General features: G+C 46.0%; 1 protein-coding gene and 1 pseudogene across 2 annotated transcripts; both read left to right on the forward strand.

Annotated features, from left to right (window-relative positions):
* Positions 1 to 5,813: 5,813 nt before the first annotated feature.
* Positions 5,814 to 15,393, forward strand: LOC124653903 (regulatory-associated protein of TOR 1). 2 transcript variants are annotated; one of them, XM_047192957.1, is made up of 23 exons: positions 5,814 to 6,191; positions 7,885 to 7,987; positions 8,366 to 8,448; positions 8,532 to 8,690; positions 8,769 to 8,885; positions 9,019 to 9,173; positions 9,282 to 9,436; positions 9,509 to 9,653; positions 9,729 to 9,807; positions 9,893 to 9,994; positions 10,283 to 10,366; positions 10,464 to 10,574; positions 10,667 to 11,020; positions 11,100 to 11,280; positions 11,381 to 11,986; positions 12,087 to 12,413; positions 12,528 to 12,651; positions 12,737 to 12,861; positions 12,944 to 13,083; positions 13,180 to 13,281; positions 13,856 to 13,941; positions 14,089 to 14,173; positions 14,303 to 15,393. In XM_047192957.1, the coding sequence occupies exons 1-23, from the start codon at positions 5,862 to 5,864 to the stop codon at positions 14,642 to 14,644; spliced, it is 4,095 nt and encodes a 1,364-aa protein (XP_047048913.1). In that variant the 5' UTR covers positions 5,814 to 5,861; the 3' UTR covers positions 14,645 to 15,393. The 2 variants fall into 2 exon arrangements, with proteins under 2 accessions (XP_047048913.1, XP_047048914.1); XM_047192958.1 differs by having other exon boundaries at positions 5,815 to 6,191; positions 12,531 to 12,651.
* Positions 15,394 to 18,347: 2,954 nt separating this feature from the next.
* LOC124656442 lies at positions 18,348 to 19,323 on the forward strand (annotated as a pseudogene).
* Positions 19,324 to 19,531: the final 208 nt, after the last annotated feature.

Consider the following 19,531-nt stretch of genomic DNA (forward strand, 5'->3'; position numbering starts at 1 on the left):
GTTTTTAGGAAAGAAAGAGATGAGGTTGAGGAGATTTTTCTTCGCCAACCTATTCTCAAGCATGATTTACCGGTGGAAGACTTGGGTACAACACCGCCACCAAAGGAAGATCCTGTTTTTGATTTAAAGCCTTTGCCTGATAATCTTAAATATGCTCATATTGATGATAAGAAAATATATCCTGTTATTATTAGTTCTAAGCTTACGGAGTTTGAAGAAGAAAGATTATTGCAAATATTGAAGAAACACCGAGGTGCTATTGGCTATACTCTTGATGACTTGAAGGGGATTTCTCCCTCTATTTGCCAACACGCCATTAATAGGGAAGATGATGCGAAGCCGGTTGTTGAACCTCGGCGTCGTCTAATTCCTAAGATGAAGGATGTGGTAAGAAATGAGGTATTACGACTTCTTGAAGCTGGTATTATATATCCTATTGCTGATAGTAGATGGGTTAGTCCTGTGCATTGCGTTCCTAAGAAAGGAGGAATGACTGTTGTGCCTAATGATAATGATGAGCTCATACCTCAAAGAGTAGTTGTAGGTTATAGAATGTGATAGATATGACCTACGACCAACTCCAATATAATAGTATAGATAGATAGATAGTATAGATATCTCCCCAATACATACCCCTGCAGGCACACGTTGGACAATATGCCATAATTCCATTATTAGTAAATTGACTCAGATTAGGTTTATGTACCATTTGCACGCGTGTTGGTTATATTGCTCAATGGGGGTACATTGTGAACTTTGTAAGCAAGCCTCAGGTGTTTGATACATCTACTCCAGCTTAACACCACCCGGGTTGCAACCTTCTTTTTGCTGGCGGGCTATAGGTTGCCTATGATACTATGTATATACTCCTCCATTTGTTTTCATCGGTCAATCCATGCAGGCCTCGTCGTGGTAGGAGTAGTAGGCCTACAGATCGTGGGGCATCAGTGGCCTATAGCACATGAGAAAGGGGATCGAGGTTGGACGAGCATACCTAGTCCATCAACGTTAGGAGGGGCCGTGGCATTTCCTCGAACATGTTGCGGGGAATGGGCATGTTTTCTGGCGGGATAGCCCTGGCCTTCCTAAATGAGGGGTCGACTCCCGGATCACCTTCAAGTGTGCGGTTAGGTCCTAGTGTTCCGATGAAGCCCTTGCTAAACAGGTCGTCCGACGACGATGAGCGCGGGCCGGCGAGGCGTGAATCGATGTGGTCGGTGGCATATTTGACGACCATTGATATAGGGGTGGTCGTGCGGCCTTGGAACTTACAGCTCATCGAGGAGGCCTGGCGTGGCCTATGATCGCCTCCCGCTTCAACATGAGCATGCGCTCAGCCATGGACGACGGTATCCCGAGCTAGGAGTTGGCGTGCGCCTGCATCTCCAAGGCCATCTCGTTGGTGATCCTGGTGGCTTTCTTCGCCCGCACGATGGAGCAGTGTTCACTGTCTTTCTTTGTCTACACCGTCATGTCCTCTGACGTCTGCTCCTTCTTCATCACCTTGGCCTTCTCCCTACGGTTAGCAGCAATGGTCCGTTTAAGGATATGCTCTTGGGAGGCCTCTGGTACACCGGGGGGGGGGCTCCAATTGGGGCGGCTTCGCCAACGAGCATGGTGGCGGCCATCAGGCAAAGGTTTTGGAGCCGGCCAAATAGAGTTTTGGGTGGCAGGAGTGGGAGTGGCTACTATGCCACTGCCGAGCGGGCCATGCTTTATACAGGAGCCCAAATTTGACCAGCAAATGCGTCGGTGCGGATACAACAAATATTTTGGGTCAGCTCTAGGTTGAGAGTTTCCCCAAATTATGTCTAACTTGATTAAAATTGATACTTTTGGTCCGTTTACGTTAGGCCGCTGGGATGTGTGCTGGTGTTAGTGATGCCATGTCCCCCCAGTAGAAGTCCACACACGCCACCAACGAAGCATTGCAGCTCGCAGGCCCTGCCCTGCCAGTTTCTCCAGCCCTAGCTGACAATTTATAATCTAATTAAGCTGAATGAGCTAGATTTTTGGTGAAGGAATTAAGCCTCGGCCGGAGTAGTGAATGTACAGACATATAACTCACTGATTCAGACTCTCGTTCGACTGAATTTAGGTAACAGGGTGGATGTAATGTACACCATTCCTGCCAGCGGACTCCTGCAAGTTCCTTGAGTAGTCAGTTGGGGCGAAAATGAGTGATGGTGAAGGCATGTAATAATCGAGTGCGTGCAAGGTGCAGGGGAGCGAGCGAGTGGGTGTCGGCTTGACATTGGCTGGCAATAATGGCCGTGGGGAGGGAGCTCCAATGCTCCATCGATGCCTCCTGTTTTTCCAGCTGAGCTGACCTTGGAGCACCCCAAATCTAGGCACTGCATCCCCCGTGCTGTTCTGTGCTGTTCCAGGGTGTGTGAGCCAGCAAGCATCTGCCAAGCTGCCTTGCTACTCCAGGTCCAGTACTTGGTACATCACACCTAGGTTTCCACTTTCCAGTAATTGCTACTGGAAATGCCACATCCATCTCCTCTCCACTCCCTCTGACACTCTCTCTCTCTCTCGATCCATCAAACAGATGACAACATGGTAGTGCTACTGTGCATAATTGTCTCAGAGTTAGTGGAAAGCTGTTAAGTAAGCTGTTTCCTACGACATCAGAGCTCTGTCGAGAAAATTATTTCAGGCCGTGCGACTGCTGGCCTGCCAACGTCCGCAACAGAGACGAAGGGAGACGTGGCCTTGCCGTGAGCTGCTCATCTTCCTCCTATAACTAATGCTACAGTAGCACGCCATGGATCTATCCTTGTTGTCCTTTTTGATTTCATATATGTCAATATGTGGGTGGATCAAAGACGACCAGCAAGTACGCACGAGTCCTCCACGGGTCAACAAGCATGCGTGCAACTTGCAACACAAAGCTACAAAAGGGTTGCTAGTGCTGATTAAGCTAATCCTCAAAGGGGCTTTCTAGCTAGATTGCTGACGAGGAAAACTGTCATGGCGGTTAACTGAATCGCACCGTGCTTACGAGAAGCTGTGTGTGTATCATGACTCGGTTAAGAATATATCAAGCCACCACGTCAGCCCGTAAAGTTATTTTGTAGGATGATTTCCGTAGGTGTAGGATTATTGATCCGTAAGTATCTGGATCTCTTTTCTGATTTACTAGAGTTGAGAACATCGACTAAACTCCTAGTTACTTTTGGTAGTATCAAAATGTGGATGTTCCATGAACTCAGATTTATCACCTCTGCGGTGAACAATATCAATATTCCCGATTAGGGTCGCAAGAAAGACTTGAGACTCATGAGCGGCTCGAAACCAACTCGTCTTTTAGCTTTGCTCGTGGTCGACTCAAAAATGAAACGAGCCGAAGTGTCTTACTAGTTCAACCTAAAAACTAGCTGATCTTAAACGACCACTAGCCCGCTCTATTTTAGCTCAGTAGCTTAGAATAATATAATTATGTGTAATTATTTTGCCATATTAAAAATAAATACAGTACAATAATTTGTTGCCTTGTATGTCATGAGTTATTTTTCTTTCCTTCTACGCGCAACAAAATTTGGAAGATCAATTATGCGAGTAAATTTGGTATTAATGGTACGTTGTCTGCCCCTGTGAATAGGCTACACCATATATAGGTCTTGGGGCCAAAGTTTGAAAGGAGACAGATCTCGGAAATTCAATTTGGCTCCCGGGTGCGTATGCTCCCTCTACCAAAAAAATCATATTTTGAAATGTCGAAAAATTTGGACAAAAAATTCTACATGTACTTCTCTATAATATACGTGCGTTCGTCAAGTTTCACGAAAAACCAATATTTTGTGTGGTCTATATAAAAAAGAGAAAGTTTATCTTGTGAAAAGCATTATTTTTAGCCTGAATTTTGTCTTTTTTATACAGGTCACATGATAAGTCGATATTTTATGAAACGACTTTGTGAGAACGTAGCACGTGAAGATGTAGGTGCGAACTTTTAGTTTCAATTTTTAAAAAAATTTAAAATGTATATAAGATGCATTTTGAAATATAGGGAGCATATGCACCCATGTTCCAAAACACCGCTCCCGACAGATCTTCCCTATCCTTGCAAGTACATTATTTTATTATGATATCGATGTGTGTCTTACTAGTTAAAAAATTACATTGAAATATTAGAATTTTTGTTTTCATTTTTCACTCAAAACTAGTTTAAGATCGACTCGAGGTCGTCACAAGGTGAGTACGAGCCAACTTTACGGCTCAACCTTCCACTCAAATCAATTAGAGTTTACCCGATTTTTTGTTGAGCCGAGCTGATCCTAGTATAAGTCGCTCAAACTCGTCGCGTTTGTAGCCCTATTCCCGATTTTAGTGAGGTGCTTGTTGCCTCAATCACTGGTGACCACACCGCCTCATATTGGCAAAGCGTATCAGGACCATCAACTCCAAAATCAAAACCATAAACTCTTTTTCCCTTTTGTTGCAAGAACATGCCGTCGATTTATTGCAACCTTTGCATTTGGACTTGCGCTAGCTTAATGGTAGCACCCACATTGGTATTTAGGTGGATTATTCCTCTATGAATGACTAGTTTTTCCAAAGAGTTAATTTCACTTTTTACCCCATAGTTTATCATGTGTGGCACATTTTACCTTATATTTTCAACTCGTGCCATTTTATATCTTCTTTTTGAAACAAGGCAAAAGCTTTGCTGTTTGTATTGATATCCCACCCCTACTTTTGAATGTGTGTCAAATTTCACCCTCTAACTAAATTTTTGCCAGGTTAGCTAAGTTCCAGTATCATGTATCATGCCATATCATACATGTGAGTGCCATGTTAACGATTTTCGCTAAAAAACAGAGAGAACCATGTTAACAGACCGACACATTTTTTTTTGAAACGAGAATAGAGATCTATATTTTCATTAATATAGTACAAAAGAGTTTGGCAGGTTATAAGAAAAAGTAGCAAAAAACGAGACACATTTCTTCACAATTTTTCATGAGTATCATATTCTTGTTTCTTCCTCTGCATTGACTAGTGCACACAGTCATTGTAACACCGATTATAGACGGCCAAAATGGGCAAAAAACATTGTTAGTTGGCAAAATGTGGCACAAAATTAAAAGATGGGGAAAACGTGGCAGAAATGAAATAGGAGTAATCCATGCCACAAAGAACAAAATAAGAGAAAAGGTGGAATTATCTCCTTTTCGAATTTGCTATCTGGCTAACTAACTTTGTCTGTTCTTGCACCCACTCATCAACAACATTTTATACGCAAATTTCCACGCATCACAAAATTCAACAAAACTACAAACTAACCGACTGAAAAAAATACATCAACTCAGCTCAAGCAATACAGAACTCACACTGAAAATGGTTGGACAAGAGAAGCACTAGTACCAGCAAAGAGAAGTTGAAGCTACTAGCACCATAGCTGAACAAGCAAAACACACGGGCACGAGGCTGCGCACCTACTCATGTTGAGGGCAGGGCAGGCAACCAAACCAAACCCCAAAAGAAGAAAACAAGCCAAGGGCAAGGGGAAGAAAAAGAGAGGAGGGAATCCAGTTTCCAGTTTTTATACTGTTTTCCCCGTCTCTCCCTCTCTCTCTCTCCTCGCCTCGGGCTGCCTCTCTCTTCCTCCCCACCCTCTCCGCCGCATCCCCGAGCTGCCAAACCCTAACCCTAAACCCCGCCCGCGCGCGCCTCCTCCCCAGCCCCTCGCCGGCGCCCGTCCCCGGCGGCCGGATTCGGATTCGCCGCGCCGGGCCCGTTCGATCGATGTAGGCAGCGAGGCGCGCTGCCCACCGTACACTCCCCCCGCCCCGAGATGGCCGCGGAGTGGCGAGCCGGGTGAGAACCTCGCGGGAGGGACCGGCGAGACGTAGATGGCATTGGGAGATCTCATGGCGTCCAGGCTCGTGCACTCCTCCTCCTCGTCCTCCTCGTCCTCGCTCCCCACGCCCTCCCCGGCGGCGGCCGCGGCGGTCACCCTCCAGCCCGACCGCGACCTCCCCGCCGCCAACGGCCCGGACCCGCTGCTCCCTGCCGAGCGGGAGGAGGAGGAGGATGACGGGAGGGCCGTGGGCCTCGTCGCCTGCCTGCCGCAGACCGTGGTTCTCTGCGAGCAGCGCCACGACGGCTTCGATGAGGCCGCTGCCGCCGCCGCCGGGCCCTCCACCAGCGGGCCCGTCTCCAAGTGGCGCCCAAAGGACCGGGTAATGGATATAGCTTCTGTTACCCCCCCTACACCTCTTGTTGATCATTTCGTCCTTAGATTTGCCATGGTTAGGCCCCAGGGAAGCGGTCTGGTGATGCTCATGAGGTTACGGTTTAACAGCGCGCCTAGTCGAATGAGCTAAATGTGGGGTAGCTGCTGTCTGGCCACTTAAGTTCCTAAGTGCGAATGTAGTATCTCATATCGTTTTTGATTTACCGTTACGATTTGATCGCCGCACTATTAACAATTTAATGGGTAACCATGTCATGATTTAGTGTTGCCAGCTGGATAACCAAATTGGTCAACCGGCTATCCAGATTCTGGACTAGAGCATGCTTATTATTGTTAGCTGCAAATCGATGCCATTCTCCTCCCAAATGCGTGGAGATGCTGATGCCGTTTTACGTTATTGCGCTGTCTGTTGCTTCATCATCAATTAATGCAAAAGGAACTGTTATCGTTGCTGCTATTTTATCGTAATCCCTCTTATCCGTCGACAAAATAAGTGCTGCACGGGATCGTTACAAGTAAATGCAGCACGAAGATCACCAGCGTGTCTGAAATTAATGGGCCAATTTTTTTTTTCAAATAAGCAAGTCAAGTAACACAATTACTACGACTTTCTTAACAGAGCACTTTCTCGTATGATTATCATTCTGGCCTACCCACTTTTAGGAAGTTCTGTGACGATAGGTATTGTGATTTTAACCAACAGAGCACATCTCTTTTTATAAATGTAAAAGTAGGTATGCAATACCCAAATATTGTATGGGTATCAAGTGGATAAAGTTGATACTTGCTGCTGATGTTTTGTGTGTGGTGAAGCTAAGTAGGGAGTGAGGCGATGATCAAATTCTGGTTCGATGTAAAAGTTCTCAAGGAAAAGTTGGCTACCCAATGTACAAGTGTCACTGATGGTCTTAAGAAATTCCATTGTTAAGTATTACGCGCGTGACTGCGACTGAGTACACGGGGGCTTATAGGATCTCACTTTGGCAATGCCATCAATTTGAAGTATATATGGTGTTACAACTCATGGCAATACGAGGAAGATGACTTGGATGATTAACATGAGGCTGCCATGCTTGAAAACGATTCAACATTATTACCCTTGAAATTTCCTGTGGGACAATTTTAGGAGTAGAGATTTGGCTGATTGCTTTTGGACAAGTGTAGATGTTCACCTAACTTGTTCTTTTACTCCCTATAAGCTCTTTGTAGAAGTTGATGTGTAGTAAGCTACCCGTCCCCTTCATATACAAATTAACTCTCTAGCAGGTTTGCAGATTATGTTTATTTGTCTGGACTAGCATTGTCGTTAACTTTATTAACCATTTGTGTACCTACTACCTATCATGAGTTTTGTAAAAAAGATTTATGCTAAATTATTATGTTAGCAAGGAGCTATTACATTTATTATATATATAAAATTTGACACAGCTGTGGTTTGTTCATTTCTAGTGGACCTAGCTAATGCTAATGAATAAATAGCTTTAGTATCGCAATTGGTTCTCTAGTTTTGTCGGAATGTTGGTCTGTGTTAGTCATACCTTCCTGATTGCTCCTTGTGGCTGTTTTAGTATTTTTTTTATACTCTTTATCAATTGTGGTCTAACCTTTGGATGGTGTTATTTTCATAAACTGCCCACATTTTGCATATTCTATATACTAATAGTTGCCTCTGGTTGCAGATGAAGACTGGATGTGTTGCACTCGTATTATGCTTAAACATTAGTGTTGATCCACCGGATGTAATTAAAATTTCCCCTTGTGCAAGAATGGAGTGTTGGATAGGTAAACATCTGGTCATGTGTGTATGCTTATCCCAATCTCTAATGAGCCAAGAGAATTTTTTAAATCATCTATTGGTGATTATTTTCCGTGTTCATGGTGCGGTATGCAGCTCCATATCCGTTTAATTTTTTTTACCTCTTACGTGTCTTACTAGCTATAACAACGTTAGTATTTTTTGTATTATTAATTACGTGATAATTGATATGAACTTGACTTGTTAATAGTTGTGATAATTATTTGTTGAGAATGTGAAATGTACCAGATTTAGATATGGGTGATGGTTAATTGGTTATCGTTGTAGATAGCTGATAGCATAGTATGTCAAAACTCTATTGCACTTCAGTTACCTTGTTATCTGCTCACAGCTTTTCTTTGCAGATCCATTTTCTATGGCACCTCCCAAAGCGCTTGAAACTATTGGAAAAACATTACACTCACAGTATGAGCGATGGCAGCCTAAGGTGACACACTACTTTTTACTTAGATAGTGTTCTGATAAATTGATATCACTGCTTACATCTTCATGTGCTAATGATGTTTGCAGGCTCGTTATAAGCTTCAGCTGGATCCCACAGTCGAAGAAGTAAAGAAGCTTTGTAATACTTGCCGCAAATATGCCAGATCAGAGAGAGTTCTTTTTCATTACAATGGTCATGGCGTACCAAAGCCTACAGCCAATGGGGAGATTTGGGTGTTTAACAAGGTGAATGTTGCTAAAGAGTCAGACATTGAATATGTTAATGCACTATTTAATAAGCGTCCTTTTTGTACTTTGATGCAGAGTTACACACAGTATATCCCTCTTCCGATTACTGATCTTGATTCATGGCTGAAAACACCATCGATTTATGTTTTCGACTGCTCAGCAGCTGGAATGATTGTCAAAGCTTTTCTTGAGGTATATACTATAGCTCCTTAATTTTTGTACATTAGAAGAAACATGATTTATGGATCATAGACTCGTAGTATTTTACGTATGTATGATTCTTGGATGGTTTAATATTCATTATGTTTCCTTATGTTGACTTCAGCGCCTAGACTGGAGTTCAAGCTCTTCTACATCTTCGAAGGATTGCATTCTCCTTGCTGCCTGCGAGTCACATCAAACTCTTCCACAGAGTGCAGAATATCCTGCTGATGTGTTTACAGCTTGCCTGACCACACCCATCAAAATGGCGTTGCACTGGTCTCCCCCCCCCCCCCTCTTCTCTCTCTCTCTCTACGTATCTGTATAGTCCCCCTTCTGATTTGAACTGACATTTGTACTGATCTGTGAACATTTATAACTATGCAGGTTTTGTAATCGATCATTACTCCGTGGTTCTCTGGATCACTCTCTTATTGACCAAATTCCTGGAAGGCAAAATGACCGTAAAACACTCCTGGGGGAGTTGAACTGGATTTTCACTGCTATTACAGATACTATTGCATGGAATGTTCTTCCTCATGGTATGGAAGGTCATTTGAGTTAAAAAGTAATATCAACAGGCATCACTTTTATGATCAAATTTCACTGTGCAGAACTATTCCAAAGGCTTTTCAGGCAGGATCTTTTGGTCGCTAGTCTTTTCCGCAACTTCCTACTTGCTGAGAGAATCATGCGGTCTGCAAACTGTTCTCCAATTACATACCCAATGTTGCCACCAACACATCAACACCACATGTGGTAATTACCTACACTGATCAAGTGTTTGTATAATGTATACCTTTTCTGCATTTTCTGTAATTAGCTAAATGTCAGGGATGCATGGGACATGGCTGCGGAGATCTGCCTTTCCAAGCTTCCTCAATTGATTGCTGATCCTAACGCAGAGTTTCAGGTCTTGCTACTTATTGTTGGTTTTACTATGTCATTTGACTTATCGCTTCATTACCATCACTTAGCTTGTCTCCTTACTCAAACAGCCGAGCCCATTTTTCACGGAACAATTGACAGCATTTGAAGTGTGGCTTGATCATGGCTCGAAGGATAAGAAACCACCTGAACAATTACCCATTGTTCTTCAGGTAAGGCAGTGTCTCTGGGCAACTTTTCTTGAGGCTAGTAGTGCTTTTTTTATTTGAGATTCTAACAAACTCTCCAAGTAAGAGGCAAGAGACATTGTTTGGTTTGTCCACCTCTCGTCGCCTATTTTACCATCTTGGTTCTATTTATATCATGTTGTTATCTTCATTGGTTCCCGACCTCATGCTACAAGTGCTGATTTGGGAGAATGTGCTACACTTTTGTACAGTTGTCAGCAATATTTCTTTTGCTGTTTTCCTTTTCTCCTGATACAACCATGCTTTGCGTAGGTCCTGCTTAGTCAATCACACAGATTTAGAGCGCTCGTTCTTCTCGGAAGATTTCTTGACATGGGACCGTGGGCAGTTGATTTGGTATGTAGCTGACATAATCTGCAGACCTTTTTTTTGTACAAAATTGTGGTTATTTATTCCTTATTGGTATTCAAACAATGTTGCATCATTGTTTTAGGCCTTGTCTGTTGGTATCTTCCCTTACGTGCTCAAACTTCTTCAAACAAGTGCGATGGAGTTGCGTCAAATTCTTGTGTTCATATGGACAAAAATTCTCTCTCTTGATAAGGTACTTGCTCTGCTTCGAAATTTTCCGCAGCTGTTCTGTTGTATTGAAAGAGTCTGGTGCTCACTTAGTTGCTCTTTTTGTTGAAATGACAGTCATGCCAGGTTGATTTGGTGAAAGATGGAGGGCATGCATATTTTATCAGGTTTCTCGACAGTTTGGATGCTTACCCAGAGCAGCGTGCCATGGCTGCTTTTGTTTTAGCAGTTATTGTGGATGGGCATAGGAGGGGTCAAGAGGCTTGTATGAATGCAGGTCTTATAGATGTTTGCCTGAGACATCTGCAACCTGAGAATCCTCATGATGCACAAACAGAGCCTTTGCTTTTGCAATGGCTTTGTTTATGCCTTGGCAAACTGTGGGAGGATTTTCCTGAGGCTCAGTTACTTGGTCTACAATCAAATGCACCAGAAATTGTTATATGTTTATTGGCCGAGCCTCAACCTGAGGTACGGTATACTTCATGTTGTTTCATTTACCCCTTACTGCCAGTTAACAACTTAAGCAATAAATATTTGGCCTTGGCAGGTTAGAGCCTCTGCTGTTTTTGCTCTTGGAAATCTCTTGGATATTGGATCTTCATCAATGAATGGAGGTGATGATGACTCTGATGATGATGAAAAGGCGAGGGCTGAAATAAATGTTGTTCGGAGCCTTCTGCAACTTTCTTCAGATGGTAGCCCTCTTGTTAGAGCTGAGGTGTCTGTAGGTATGTGGACCTGAAAAATATCTTGTACTTCCTAAATAGTCTTTTTTTTTTTCCTATTAGCTTTGTGGCAATCAGTTTGAGTCAAGCTGATGTCTTCCAGCTCTTACCCGCTTTGCGTTGGGCCACAACAAACATCTCAAAATTGTTGCTGCGGAGTACTGGAGACCTCAAACCAATTCACTACTAAAGTCATTACCATCATTGGCCAATATTAATAACCCAAGCAATGTTTACAGTCCCAGCAACTTTCTGCAAGGCAGCAGTGGTCTCTCTTCTCATATTGGTCCTGTGTTAAGGGTTGGTAGTGATAACAGTGCCACGGGCCGTGATGGGAGAATTTCTACGAGCAGCCCGATCGCGACAAACAGCATCATGCATGGGTCTCCCCAGTCAGACGATTCTTCTCAGCACTCTGATTCAGGCATATTGCTTAGGGAGAATGCAAGTAACGGCGGTCTCAACTACACCAGGTCAAGGCCTATTATTGATAGTGGAATTTATTCTCAATTTATTTCGACTATGTGCTCTGTTGCTAAAGACCCTTATCCAAGAATTGCAAGTATTGGCCGGAGAGCACTATCCCACGTAGGGGTCGAGCAAGTGGTCATGAGAAATAGATTTGGCAGTGGGGGTGCAGGCGAGACATCTGCTCCTTCATCAAACATTGGAATGGCACGTTCTTCTTCCTGGTTTGACATGAACTCTGGTAGGTTATAATCTCTTTTTTTGCAATGTGCTTGTAGTGTCTCTTACCTTTTTCTTTCAATAGGATTAACTGTTCATTGACTAATTCCAACATTGTGCAGCAAATTTCTCAATGGCATTTAGGACTCCTCCTGTTAGCCCCCCTCAGCATGATTACCTTACAGGGCTGCGCCGCGTGTGTTCTATGGAGTTTAGACCACACCTCTTGAATTCCCCTGATGGCTTAGCTGATCCGGTCTTAAGCTCTGCTGCAGCGCCCAGTACCAGTGAGCTTAATATACTTCCCCAATCAACAATTTATAACTGGAGTTGTGGCCACTTCTCTAGGCCACTTCTAAATAATTCTGATGATAACGGGGAAGCAAGTGCTAGAAGAGAAGAGCGGGAACGAATTGCAATGGATTGCATTGGAAAATGTCAGCGTTCCTGTACGTGGATTGACAGTTTATTCTGCATTGAAGTATTGCTTTTTTTAATTCATTACTTATTTGTATTTCATTTGTGACGGTTCCTCTTCTCCTTTTTCTGGTTGGTCGGAATAGCAGCATGCAAGATGACCAGCCAAATTGCTAGTTGGGATACAAGGTTTGAGCTGGGTACAAAATCAGCATTGCTGTTGCCTTTTGCACCAATCGTTGTTGCAGCTGATGAGAACGAGCAAATAAGGTGATTTTCTTGAATTGGAAATAATTGTGTATTACTTGCATGAGTGCAGTTGTCTAAAGTTTTGCCCTACTGTATCCTATGCCAGAGTGTGGAACTATGACGATGCTCTACCAGTGAATACTTTTGAAAACCACAAGTTATCTGAGAGAGGTCTATCAAAACTTTTGCTTATCAATGAGCTTGATGAAAGCTTGCTTTTAGTTGGCTCAAGTATGTCTCTCCTCTTTATTGTTGTCTGTTGTATCTGTACTGTTAATATGTACTGTTTGTGATATGTATTTTCACATTGCAGGTGATGGAAATGTCCGTATATGGAGAAACTATACCCAAAAGGGTGGACAGCAACTTGTAACTGCTTTCTCATCAGTTCAGGGCCATCGAGCTGTTGGACGCAGTGCTGTTATTGACTGGCAACAGCAATCTGGTTATCTGGTGATATTCTGATGTCTCTTTCGAATGACTTAGGTACATCTGTATTTTATTAAGACTGCTCTAATACTGGAACCTACTCTGTTTGTTATACACCAGTATGCATCTGGTGACATGTCTTCCATCTTTGTATGGGATCTTGACAAGGAGCAACTTCTCCACACCATACAATCATCTGCTGACAGCGGCATTTCAGCTCTGGTGAGTTCTGGTTACAATGTGCTCTATATGTGCTTCATTTCTGATCTGCTGCTCCTGCTCTATACTTGGTGGCTTGCCAAATTTTCATACTAATCAGTGGTTGCCAATACGTATGGTGTTTCACCGTTAGCTATATGTTTTATGAGATACAAGTTTCATATTCACTAGTTTGGTTGAACTGGGATATTTGCACTGTTGCACAAAGGGAAATGAAATCTTAAAGGGTTTGGGGCTGCTTTCTGTTGGTACTGGTCATTTTCTTAGGTTGAACATTGTATGCTAGAGTATTTTTTTTTCTGAAGTATTTGCGCACAGGTTATTCCAAAAGTTAACTCAATTAAGAGTATAAGCAGTGTATTTCAGTTGGTTTTTGTTAGCTTGTTTTGTTGTTGGCCCTTTTCCATTATGTAAGGAATACAATTAGCAAAATAACATTTGGTGTCTTACTTCTTAAGAATTTATGTATTTTTGATCCATAGAACTTTGTATCCCATTTGAGCTATTGTGTCAAGTTGTATTGATGAGCTTTGCATCTTGTGTTGTGAATGACCATTGCTTGCTATTTCTGTTTCAGTCTGCATCTCAAGTTCGACCCGGTCAATTTGCTGCCGGTTTTATTGACGCATCCGTGAGAATATTTGATGTTCGTACTCCCGACAGGTAAGCAAAGATTTTTTTCTGTCCTTTACCCTAAATGATGTTTGAGGAGATATCATCCATATCTTCAGCGTAGTAGATTCATTCTGTGTTGCCCTTTATCCCCATTTATGCTCATTCATTCGGATATTTTTTCCTTCAATGATGCAGGTTAGTTTATATGGCAAGACCACATTCCCCAAGAACTGAAAAGGTTGTCGGTATAGGATTTCAGCCTGGATTTGATCCATACAAGGTATTTTGGCGACATCTTCTGTATTGTTGTGCTCTTTGTGGTGTTATATTTTTAATTGTTTAAAGTGGTATATTTGGAAAAAAAGGTATGCTTGAGCTTTACAAAGCTATATAATATGTGTGATCACAGATTGTAAGCGCATCTCAAGCTGGAGACATTCAGTTTCTTGATATTAGAAGGGCAGCTGAACCCTACCTCACTATTGAAGCTCACAGGGGTTCATTAACTGCATTAGCTGTTCATAGACATGCCCCGGTCATTGCAAGTGGCTCAGCTAAGCAGATGATTAAAGTGTTCAGTCTTGAAGGAGAACAATTAACGATCATTCGCTACCAGCCATCTTTTATGGGCCAAAGAATAGGCAGTGTAAACTGCCTTTCTTTCCATCCGTACAAATCTCTCCTGGCTGCTGGTGCTGGTGATAATGCTCTGGTCTCTATCTATGCTGAGGACAATTATCAAGTAAGATGAGGTTTACATCTTGTGGCATGCAATGACGATGCAATCAGTAGGCCATATGATTGGCCAACTGCTGGATCCGCAGCAGGTTCAGCTACAAGATACAAGATGATACAAAGCCTGGTCAGCAACATGGTGGTGGTGCTAGTGCCGCGGCTTTTGGTCCATATTGCTTGTGTTGGGCATCTACATCTCTGATCGGCGTGTGCAATTTGTAAGATACAAAAAAGATTCATTAGCCTCCCCTGCAGAAGGTTGTGAAAGTGATAGGCAGCTGTTGTCCCCATCAGTGAACTAGGAGGCTTCTCAAATAATCATACCTAGGTTAGCTGAAATGTAAATAGCCGTCCGCATTTGGATTGTTCTCTTAGTCAGTTCTCTTTCTTTCCAAAGTGTAAAAAGGTTTGCCGACGCTTCATATCATAAGTCGGGTTTGGCGGTGGCCTGCTCGAGCAAGTGGTTGTTTATATGGGCCAGGGAGGGAGAATGCAATGCACATGCCTCCTCACAGATGTTCTGCATAGATAGATGCTCCTTTTCCAGCTAATATAGGATTAGAGGTGAGTTGTTACCATGGCTTGCTTGAATTAGTATTCTCCAGCTCATTCATTGTCACAGCTCTGGCTTCACTGTCTATTTGTATATATGAACTGCATTTGTACAGTAGTTAACTCTCTCTTAAGATGTAATGCATGTTTGTCCTTGGGTGTATCTGACATATTCTGATGAATAATTAAGTGAAGAAGAAGCTTGTGTCTGTACACATTGTTCTTATTTTTTTTTCCTGCATAGTATCATGGGCTGTTAAAAAATCGAGATAGCTGTGGTCTCTAAATATCGTCCCTGGCATTATACGTGGTCTATTTTGATGGTTAGGATTATGCAGCATGAGCTTGGAACCCCGAAGAGAGTGTTGGATGTACTGAGTTTATCTTGACAAGTTGGAGGCATCACAAACAAGATGCTGGCGATGTTTCATTCAAACAACTGGCAATCTTATTTTGGGATGTGGTGAAATGAATTTTATGTGAGATTTCATAGCATGCGAGGAAATGCTTGAGGTTGTGAGGGCATTAAGGCTTTCACTATTTTTTCGAGTGGTTGTATTTCACTAGTGACTGTTGGCTGGGTGGTTTTTATCCCGAGACCGTCCTAATGATCAATTTCGCTTCCAAAGATTTTGGCCTGGTCATGTTTTGTGCTTAGGCCATTTGAAAAGGCTACTATTGGTACCATTTCTACCAACTCGGATTCACTTATTTTCTCTTGGGATCACAGGTAGTGATTGCCTCCTCCCTTACAGGCTTGCAGCTGAGGCTTCCGTGAATCCTTAGCTCCTCACCATCCCTGATGAACCATGACCATCGCAAACTGGGCTCTATCGTCGGAGAGAACATAGAGTAGTGCAAACACCAAGGAGAGAACGGTAATGGCAATCCTTGGAGCAGGAGGAAAGAGCGTGTCAAGCCGACAGTCACAGAGGGGCGGCAATTGCGGAGATTGAAGTTGTGTTCGATTTGATTTCTATACATATACATATATGAGAAATGGGCAGTTGTTGCCAATGAAGTGAGTGCTAAGACTGCTAAGAGCATCTCTAGCAGAGTCCGTAAACACGTGAACTGAAAAATACGAGTTCAGTTTACCGAACTCGTGTTTACGGGCTGGAAAACTGTTGTCACATATTAGAAACCGTAAAAGTGGAGCTAAAAATGGAATTCGAAATGGCGCGGGTAAATTAGGCGATGATCATAGTTCGAGATGAAATTGATGCTCCGATTGAGCATCAAAACTTATATTGTTCGACAAATTAAAGCTATAGTACTGGTTAGACAAGAGAGCGCTACTTAGCTAAGCAAAATGCGGCCTAATAGTGGCCTACGCGTGCGGCTGTGCCGGTGGTGGCGCAGCGTGTCGGCGGCAGACGGCGCCAACGCTATCGTGGACGAGCTTCACGCGTGTCGTCGGTGTTAAGCTCGACTATTTTGAGCTTGACGCGGCAGACGTGGGCCTCCCGGTGGGCCGCCTCGTATTTTCGGACTTGACGGACGGCGTCCACCTCCTCCCGGCGGAAGCGAGCCTCCTTGTCGCTGACGGCCTTGGTCTGCGCGAGGACGACCTCCTCCTCGTCGCTGCCGTGGACGTAGTCCCCGACGGAGATGGTGGGCGACCGCGCGGGGACGAGGTCCTCGTCCTCGCTGCTGTCCGCGACGGGGAGCCGCGGTGCGTGTCTTGACTGGCCAGACGAGGAGCCCTCGTCGGCGTTGCAGTACCTGGCGAGCTTCCCTGGGGGCGTGAGCCCCCAGTTCGTCCACCGGCGGGCGTTGCGCTTGCGCGCGCCATCCGACCGGTTCCATGCGCGCCGCTCCGCCTCGGTGCGGAACACGGGCGGACGCGGCGGCGAGTCGACGCCGCCCAATCCGGCGCCACGGCCCTGGGAGCCGCCACGGGACGCCATCGCACCGACGCAGAGGATGGATCGCTGCCTGGAGCTCGCTGGATTGCTCGCCGGAAAAGGAGCTTGGCAGCAGCGGAGGGGAGTAGGGTTTGCAAACCGAACTCCCCTCCGCGAACCCTTTTAATACGGGGCGACCGATCGATTTCTCGGGGGTCTGAACTCGCTTTACAGGCTAGGCCGCGAGTTCGGGCTCCGTTCTAGCCCAGTTTCGGCCCGAACCCCTATTCTCGCCGGAATTTTACGGTTTCGGCCGTGAGTTCGGGCTCTGCTAGAGATGCTCTAAGGACTACGTCTAGCAGCGTGTTTGACAGCCTAAAGGAAAGCGAATGAGAGTTTAGCTGTGGGAGTTTGTTCAGGGATTAGGCTTGATAATTTCATTATTAGTTTTAATCCCACGTTTGGTGTGGCGTGGGAAATGGTGGTGGGAATTCGACAGGGAGTCGTTTATTTTTCCCTTTTTTGGAGAATATTTTTTCAGGTTATGATTAAACCAGTTGTAAATTGTAAGTTTGTGCTGCCGTACCGGTAGTAAGCAAAGAATCAGCTTTCAGCTATCATCGACACTCGGATAAAAAGATTTCAGCTAGCATCGAGTCAAGGCAGGAGCGCAGCGTCAGGGCAGCGGCTCCTTCGTATGTTGGGTGTCGTGTTTTTGGTCGCTCATCCGCTTGGACGTGGCTTTGGGGCTGGTGTGGGTTCAGGCTGCTTGGGGGTGGAGCCGTCGATCAGTCTCGGGCACGACCTCGGGTTCGGTGTGTAGAGGTTGGTGGATCCGGTGGAGGCATGGGTGGAGGTTCGCGAGATAGATCCGGGTGAAAGCCACTCTTCGGCAGTGGCCAGAGCCAACGACGTCGTTGCCCTTGGGTGCTGTTCCCTTGTTGGAGGCGACGTTGAGGTGAAGCTCTTGTCCCTCACCCGAGGCAACTTCGGGGGAAACCCTTGATCTTGTTGCGATGAGACGTTGGCGGAATTTCGGTGTCGGTTACCCTGTTAAGGGCTTCGTCTTTGGAGTTGTTCTTCGACCGGAGTGACTTGCGGAAGATCGTGGTGACGGTGGTTGGCAACGAGGAGCTCTGCATCGGCTAGCGCGGCCGCGAGGTCAGCGTGACTTGCGGCATGTATTTTTCAGGTTGTAGCTGGAGCGGTGTCTCCGAAGTCCTTGTGTTGTAGCCTTGTAGGGTGGCTACTCTCGTTGCTTGGGTGTCAGGGTTGTTGGCTCGGCGGGTGCGCAGCCTCGGGCCGGTGTGTTGCTGATGTTCCCTCGCCACCCTCGTGCGCTACGGCCGCCTCGCCGCCGCCGCCACGGTCTTCTCCACCGCCGTCCGCACAACACGCGCGCTCAACACCGTCCTCGCCGCCCTCTGCTCCACACCGTCGTTCCTCCGCGTCGCCCCTTCCGTGCTCCTCCTCGCCGCCCCGACCGCCGGCCCCGACGCCGCCACCTTCCGCGTACTCGCCTCCGCGCTCTGCCGCGCCCGCCGCCCCGCCGCAGACCTCCTACGCTGCATGCCCCCGCTCCTCCTCGACCCGGAGTCCCGGACCCCGCCGCTCTGACGCGCTGTGTTCTCCTCCTCCCTCTGCTGGTGCGCCCCGGCCCGGCACGTGGCGGCGTTCCTGGACGACATGCGCCGGTGGGGCGTCTCCCCGAGCGGGCCCGACCACCGCGCCGTTCTCCGCGCGCTCCTGCAGGATGAGATGGTCGCAGAGGCGTACGGAGTCGTCAGGGACGAGATGGGCTCCGACGGCGTGCACCCCGGGGTGGCCGACTTCGAGCTGGTGCTGCGCACCTTCGGCCACAACGGCAAGTTCGACGCCGTTGATGAGGCGTTCGACGAGATGCTCCTGCGAGGGCTCGTGCCGGGCGTGGCCGTGTACAACGTGTACGTCGCCGCGCTGTGCAAGAAAGGGGACCTGCCCGGCGCCCGCCTGATGGTGGACTGCATGGGGCGCGCCGGATGCCCGCCGGACGTCAGGACGTTCGGTGTTGCTGTGCGTCGCAGCCGGGGACGTGACCGCGGCCTGGGAGGTGGCGTCGGATGCGCTGCGCCGGGGACTGCGGTGGGACGCGCCGGCGTTCGCGGAGCTGGTCGGCCTGCTCCGTGCGGAAGGACACGTCGCGGGCGCTCACAGGCTGCTGCCGGAGGTGTTCCTGCGCGGCGGGTGCACTGGAGTGGACGCCTCGGCGTTCGGGCAGCTGATATCTGCCAGCGACGACTGCTCGCCGAGCTTGTAGTGATATGGTGATAGCACTGGCGATTGACGGCCGATGTTGCTAGAGTCGGTCACAAATCACCGTGAAAAATCCACATTTTGATGTCCATGCCTCATTTTTTCTGTCCCGAATGATTCAACGACATGTCAAAGCGCTTTATCGCTCGGTGGATGCCGGGTAATCGGAAATATAAGATGTGGCCTTGGATGAATCCACAAGTAATGATGTT

Source organism: Lolium rigidum, chromosome 5, assembly GCF_022539505.1.
Source record: "Lolium rigidum isolate FL_2022 chromosome 5, APGP_CSIRO_Lrig_0.1, whole genome shotgun sequence".
In the NCBI taxonomy this organism is placed as follows: domain Eukaryota; kingdom Viridiplantae; phylum Streptophyta; class Magnoliopsida; order Poales; family Poaceae; genus Lolium; species Lolium rigidum.

Excerpts from the sequence above, each read along its gene's own strand:
- LOC124653903 (XM_047192957.1), top strand. The coding sequence starts at position 5,862 with ATGGCATTGGGAGATCTCATGGCGTCCAGGCTCGTGCACTCCTCCTCC. Across the intron at positions 9,808-9,892 it reads ATCCTAACGCAGAGTTTCAG|CCGAGCCCATTTTTCACGGA; the intron begins GTCTTGCTACTT and ends TTACTCAAACAG. Across the intron at positions 12,652-12,736 it reads GATGAGAACGAGCAAATAAG|AGTGTGGAACTATGACGATG; the intron begins GTGATTTTCTTG and ends ATCCTATGCCAG.